Genomic DNA, 7,354 nt, shown 5'->3' with positions numbered 1-7,354 from the left:
TTAAATACAGTGGTACTTGAAAGTTTGTGAACCCTTTAGAATTTTCTATATTTCTGCATAAATATGACCTAAAACATCATCAGATTTTTACACAAGTCCTAAAAGTAGATAAAGAGAACCCAGTTAAACAAATGAGGCAAAAATATTGCACTTGGTCGGTCATTTATTTATTGACGAAAATGATCCAATATTACATATCTGAGAGTGGCAAAATGTTTTGTGGATGGATGAGACCAAAATAGAACTTTTTGGCTAAAATGAGAAGCGTTATGTTTGGAGAAAGGAAAACACTGCATTCCAGCATAAGAACCTTATCCCACCTGTGAAACATGGTGGTGGTAGTATCATGGTTTGGGCCCGTTTTGCTGCATCTGGGCCAGGACGGCTTGCCATCATTGATGGAACAATGAATTCTGAATTATACCAGCGAATTCTAAAGGAAAATGTCATGCCATCTGTCCATGAACTGAATCTCAAGAGGTGGGTCATGCAGCAAGACAACGACCCTAAGCACACAAGTCGTTCTACCAAAGAATGGTTAAAGAAGAATAAAGTTAATGTTTTGGAATGGCCAAGTCAAAGTCCTGACCTTAATCCAATCAAAATGTTGTGGAAGGACCTGAAGCGAGCAGTTCATGTGAGGAAACCCACCAACATCCCAGAGTTGAAGCTGTTCTGTACGGAGGAATGGGCTAAAATTCCTCCAAGCTGGTGTGCAGGACTGATCAACAGTTACCGCAAACGTTTAGTTGCAGTTATTGCTGCACACTAGATACTGAAAGCAAAGGTTCACATACTTTTGCCACTCTGATATGTAATATTGGATCATTTTCCTCAATAAATAAATGACCAAGTATAATATTTTGTCTTGTTTGTTTAACTGGGTTCTCTTTATCTACTTCTAGGACTTGTGTGAAAATCCGATGATGTTTTAGGTCATATTTATGCAGAAATATAGAAAATTCTAAAGGGTTCACAAACTTTCAAGCACCACTGTAACTAAAGGAAAGGATGTTTCAGCTGTATGTTTGTACTAGGGAAGCAATGTTCATTATCTGTATGATGGAGATTGAAAATAATACAGTGGTTCTGTACGAAAGGCCTGATGTAAAATGAGACGAAACTTCAAATTAACTTAAAAGGAATGGGTACCGCAATTATAAATAAAATCGAAAGACAGGAAAATGAATACAGAGATTTATAAATAGAACATTGTTCAAGTAGAAATTGAGAGATTCAAAACTATCAGATTTTACCAATCGAAACCAGTTTTTCTTGAAAAACTTAAGAGTCTCAATTTATATGTACAGTACATTTATATTTGCTTAAGCAATTCACATACAACACATTCACAGTACAATGAACTTTGCCCACTTTATTTCAATGAGTGTTCGTGTACGGACATGAAAGATATGAAATACAGAAAAATTCACCCATCAAAATCTCTTGCAGCTCTTACATTCAATAGATATTAAATAAAGGGTCCCGACAGAAAGCTTTACCATATCAATGATTATACATTAAAAATTCAAAAGTCATGGCTCTAATTTTATATATATTTTTTTCATTCTAGAAAATTCATTATCACCTGACCAATATGTTATAACTTATAAATCTACCTGGGAACGTCAAATTTATTCGAGAGAGGGGGGAAAAAGAAAAAAAAAAACACCCCAAGAAATACACATGAAGCATTCTAATAGAGGTGTATGTTCATTTGCGTAATTTCATGAATACACTACACCTTATACACTCACAGTGTTTGCCTGAAACATTGTGCATGACAATAATGAGACTTATTAGGTTCAAAATGACTTAATTAAAAAAAAAACCCACCCACAATAACAAAGTCCTTACTTTTATGTGTAAATATAGAAGTAATTAACAATAGCAGTTCTAACAGACCATTTCCATTTCTCACGGTACAGCTGGTCCTAACAATTTGCTCTTACAAACAGCGCAAGTGTGGTGGGGTTGCATCACATTATTTTCAAAGTTATAGGCCATTACATCACACAACACAAACCATAATATTGCAGAACAATGAAACCGGGGCCATGTTCAAAGTGGAACTGGGTGGTTTAGGAAGAAAAGCACAGTAACAGGTGGCATATGAGAGAGAGAGAGAGAGAGATTGATTCTGTTTTCTGAACAGCACTTATTTATTCTTTGACTCACTCATTCCACAAGGAACACAGGACTGGGTGGAAAAGTACAGCCAAGTTCTGGCTTGATGCCATCTCGTGATCCATGTATGCTACATTTTTTTCCCCCCCAGAAATGATGTTTTTCAATGACCAATGAGATTGTGGTGGTGTTGGAGAAAGAACAAACAAACATGCAACTCCAAGTTAATGTCTCCTTTGTTCTGTATCCAAATTGTTGCACACATTATCAAAACACCAGAAACTGTAAGTCAGGCCATTGAGCCACATAATGGCAAAGTCGTCATTTTCTCAGCAGTACAATACAGTGATTTAATACAAAAAACAATAATAATAATAATAATAATAATGGACTAAACCTAAAAAGGCATCATAAAGCTGCATTTGATTTGTCAAATAAAATTAATACCATGTTGCTCTGAATGTCTTGGAACAATTTAATTACTTTACAGTCATTTAGCAGACACTCTTATCCAGACTGAAGTCCAACATCTCCAGAACAGCCTGGGGAGCAGTCGGGGGTTAGGTGTCTTGCTCAAGGGCACAATCAGCTGTTCCTGCATTCCCAGGGAATTGAACCAATGACCTTTGGGTCCCAAAGCTGCTTCTCTAACCATTAAGCAATGGCTTCCCACAATTCAATTGAAATGATTAAAATTAAAAAGTGCTGCCGGTGGACTTGAATACCTGACAAGAAAAACAAGGTCTCCCAGAAACACAGTACAAGTTTCACATGTACAAAGAGCACTCAAACGAGATCTTTAACCATTATAAAGGGACGGGGTGCAAACAAAACTGGTCTGAGATCAGCTGTAGTAAATAGCTAGATTGCAAAAAAAAAAAAAAAAAAAAAAAAAAACCACAAACCCTAGATAGAGCTCTACGCCAACGGCGTCGATTGGGATGCCTCCGCCTGGTAGACTACATGCCTTATTAAGTTGCGATTTGGGGATGGACATTTGACCTCACAGTAATCTTGACCTGTGACCTTTTAACCTCAAAATCTAATCAGTTCATGTTTGTCCCAAAGCGCACAAATGGTGAAAGTTTGGCGAAATTCCTTTCATTTGCCTTTGAGATATCGTGTTCATGAGGTTTCGGCACGCACGGACGCACAACCCGAAAACATAATGCCTCCTGCACCTTAAGGTGGCGGAGGCATAAAAAAGAAATCTTGAACAAAATACATGAAATTTAGACAGCAGTCATTTTCAGACAAGGTGAAATATTGCATTTAGCTACAAAGTTAAGCTCAGGCCATGGTATTAAAACGGAATACAAAAAGCAGTTAAACATGTGATTTCACTTTATTTAATAACTGTACCCAAATCACAGAAAAAGTGTACCAACACCACATTTTGTATTTAAAAAGAAACAAACCCAACCCCCCCATAATTCCTTATGTTGGAAACCCCCCCCATTGTGCATAGTAAAGGCTGTATAAAAGTAACCTTGTCATGCAGCAGCTGATATCTATACACATACACACACATTATATACACAGCGAGAGACACAGACACACCCCTGAGTGCTTCCATTTCAAGCACTAATGGTAATCCAGCATATTGGTAAAACAACTGAAATACGAAATGTGTAGATGCTGTAGTAAAATGACAGTGCAAACGTAGAAATCACTAAATTCAAGCCTGCTTGATTTATTGTTGCTAAAGCAACTCTTCCAGAACTGTATAAAATAAGAGAACTCCATCTCCCTATTAGAACTGTAACCATCATTGTCATCATCATGGCAGTAGAACAATATTTTAATCGAAGTGATTTAAAACTGATTAATTCTACGTGAAGCTTAGGAATTCCGGATAACGCTGTTATCCAAGAGAAAATGAAAATATTTTGTACCATTCAGATAAAAAAAATAAATAGTTTTTGGAGCATAATGCTAGGAGTAACCGCCGTTTTCTGGACCTTAAAACAAACAAAAAAACCCACAACACAACCTCCCCATACATTCTGCTTATGTATATGCTACATGATGCCTGGACATCATCCTGTTTGAAAAGGTTACAGTCCTCAGGCACATGTTCACTCTGGAAAAGAACGATCTTGGATTTGTCATTTTAATTTTGTAGTCCACTTAATTTCCCCCAACTATTCACAGTGAAAAAGTGACTTTTACAATCCAGCCTCTATTGCACAGGTCAAACTCCTTAGTGTCAGCATTTCACATCGTGAAGGCAACCCTGGTCTGTTAATCATCAACGGGCTCAGGTCATACTTGTGCTTGCTCGTTTTCGTCATCGTCTTCCTCAGGTGCGTCAGGGTAAATCACAAGGAAAGTAGCTGTAAGAAATCCAACGAAGGCGCTCCCTGAAGCCACCATTGGGATGACCCTCACGGAGCCTACAGCTTCCACAACCGGGCCGAGTATTGAGGCCACCAAAATCTGAGAAACGTAAACCTGACATGTCAGAATGGCACAATCGATACCGAAGCCTCGGCGCGAGTTCCCTGGACTGTGGCGGATGTACTGCAAGGAGAAAACATGAGGTAGTACCCAATAGTCAGTAGCTGCAAATCAATCAAATCAACAGAAACAATGCACAATATTTCATAAGATCTACCAAATCTGTAATGCTGACAGGTATTAAGATGAAATACAATTATATTACAGTCATACCTCTTTGATCTCATGGTATTGACCCAGCAGAGCATAAGGACAGTACATTATAGTTGTATAAATGAATCCCATGCTGCTTAGCATTATCATGGCGACATACAAGTTGATGAAAATGGACATTACAGCCGAGCCCACAGCATAGCACAGAGTTCCCAAAATGTAGACGATTCGAATGCTCAGGTCAAAGGTGTCAAGGCACTTCTGGAGCACAGCTTTAAAACACAGAACATCTACGTTATCTACTGTGAAAGTGAATGGGGGAGGGGTTTTTAAAAAAAACAAAACAAAACCATAAGGTATTATTCTATCCACATTCACTGTATATGAGCAATAGCATGCTCTGATTGGCTACTCTACTACTAGGCTATCAGCTCATATAGAGCGAGTAGAGAAAAACAAAATGGCGGCACGTGTTGCTGAACCAACTAAGGACGAAATAAAAACTCTACTCGAAAACCCCAAAAATCAACATCAAGTATTTAAAAGGAACAGAAATAGCTAATATAGTCGCTTCGTCCACCCCTCATAATATCGCCTGTTCCACACTCCAGCCCAGTTGGTGGCGGTAATGCACCTTTAAGTTGGTTCGCCAACCATCAAAAAACCCTAAAGACTACGACCCCCCCCAAATAAAATAAATAAATAAATAACAAAGGAATAAAAAGTATTTGATGGTAAGAACGTATTTTTAAAAAAATTCAATAATTATAGCATTTTTCACAAATTGCTACTGTCATTTCGCCTGTTTGTTTACATCCTAAGCGGAAATGATTGTCAGACGTTCGTATAAAGTTTTATTTATCGAATTTGCAAAAATAAAAATGCTCCGTTTCTCAAAATCCAGTGAATGTGCACAGAATAAAACAATCATTCTACTCAATCTCATCATACGTGGCTTATAGTCAACTTGGCGCTCTGTGCCTCGTCAGCTATCAGCTCATGTACGACTCGATTTCGTGGAATAACTGTTAAATAGCCTATTGTGACTGACTGTATGGCATTTTCAGTTGTTCTGTACCTGGAAAATTACTTCAACACAAACATTCCACACAGTAACAATGCAACATTAACTTGACACATTCCAAACATATTATTGAGAATTTCCACACTGGAAAAATGTCTTACAAGGAAAGGTAGCGCATTGTAGTTATAGTGTGGGTTAATGTTCGCCTCGGTGTGTTGCGTCTAGCGTAAACGATGCACTGTCTGAGCAGTTGTTCTTTTAAATTTCTGACACTTGAGACAAGACAATCTTTGCACAGCGTGCACCATCTAAGTGATACGCCCAACAGAGCTCAAATTTTTAGCAATTATACTTCACAACCAGGACCTCGGTTACCCATAACTTGAAGGATATGGGACATGAAACATAAAAGCACGCTATATCGGTTTCTTTCCATTAAAAATATGAATTAATTGCATCAACAAATACAAAATCTATTAAATTCAGCAAAATCGTTATATTCGTGATGATTATATGGCATTTCTGCTCGACTTCCGATATGCATTTTCTACAACCAGAAGAGCCGCTGTCACGTGATCATACGTCACAAAAACTTTCGGGCACAGCACAAGCGGGTAGATGAAATGGAGAAGTGGATGACAAGAAAATTGTTTTTATAGTCTTTAAAGTACATTGGACATCATGGTGTATTGTGCTGCTTATGGTTGCAATAATTCCAATGGGAAATGCCCTGGAGTAAGTTTTTTTTGCATTCCCCAAGGATCCGAAGCTGAGGAAAGTGTGGGCTCACTACTGCCGTAGAAAAAACTTTGCACCTACTGTTTCCCACAAACTGTGTTCGGACCATTTCACAGAGGATTCTTTCAACTTTAATACTCAGGTACTGAACGAAATTAATTGCCAAGCCAAATTTACCTTCACTCGGAGTTGTACCATTATTTTTTAGACAGGGCGGACGAACCAGGGCATTCGCCCGCCTGGCCGTGCCCGACGAGGAGCGCTCTCGGCCGGCTTGGGAGGCAGACGGCAGCCCCTCCCGGAAGTGTGGTTTTACCATGGGCCTCATGCGGAAAAATGCCGAGGTGCATTCGCTAAGCGACTGAAAGCCGAGGTAAGGATTAGTATTATAATTTTGGGTGTATCAATTATTGATTATCATAATTCTGACTCGTTTCGCCATTTTGAATGTTTTCATCTCGGACTCTGGAAGCATTGTATCTCAATCAATCAATCTCGAAAAATATCAGCAAAAAAAAAAAAAACTAGCTTGCAACGGACTTTAGCTAGATCTATGATGAACTTTCAATGTATGATACAAAAATAATACTTCTTTCAACAGATCATTAGCCTTTGGGCAGAATTGTTTTTAACTTACCAGGAAGTGTTATCGAGCCGACCGCTTTCAGTTTCATGAGGGCTGAATGAACTCTCACTCTCAGAATCATCTGACCCGTCAGAGTAAAGACAAGATCTATGTTCATGTGAATTTCCAGCTATCGGTTCGAATTGATAGGGTCTAACTTCACATCTCTGTGAAACATCGGGAATGTCACTGTCGATGGTGTCCATTTCGGTAACCTGTTTACATTA

At 38.5% G+C, this 7,354-nt stretch overlaps 1 protein-coding gene across 4 annotated transcripts in view; it reads right to left on the bottom strand.

The window, feature by feature from the left end:
- Positions 1–1,355: 1,355 nt before the first annotated feature.
- Positions 1,356–7,354, bottom strand: part of slc45a4b (solute carrier family 45 member 4b) — a 29,357-nt gene continuing 23,358 nt past the window's right edge. For all 4 annotated transcript variants that reach the window (XM_060921905.1, XM_060921908.1, XM_060921906.1 and 1 more), the window contains 2 exons: positions 4,801–5,012; positions 1,356–4,650 (listed from right to left, as the gene is read on the bottom strand). In XM_060921905.1, coding sequence (XP_060777888.1) covers positions 4,393–4,650; positions 4,801–5,012 — 470 coding nt within the window. In that variant the 3' untranslated portion in view covers positions 1,356–4,392. The remainder of the gene's footprint in view (positions 4,651–4,800; positions 5,013–7,354) is intronic.

The sequence above is a fragment of the Neoarius graeffei genome, chromosome 5 (assembly GCF_027579695.1).
Source record: "Neoarius graeffei isolate fNeoGra1 chromosome 5, fNeoGra1.pri, whole genome shotgun sequence".
Taxonomy (NCBI): Eukaryota; Metazoa; Chordata; class Actinopteri; order Siluriformes; family Ariidae; genus Neoarius; species Neoarius graeffei.
This window is presented reverse-complemented; position numbering and strand designations above follow the sequence as displayed.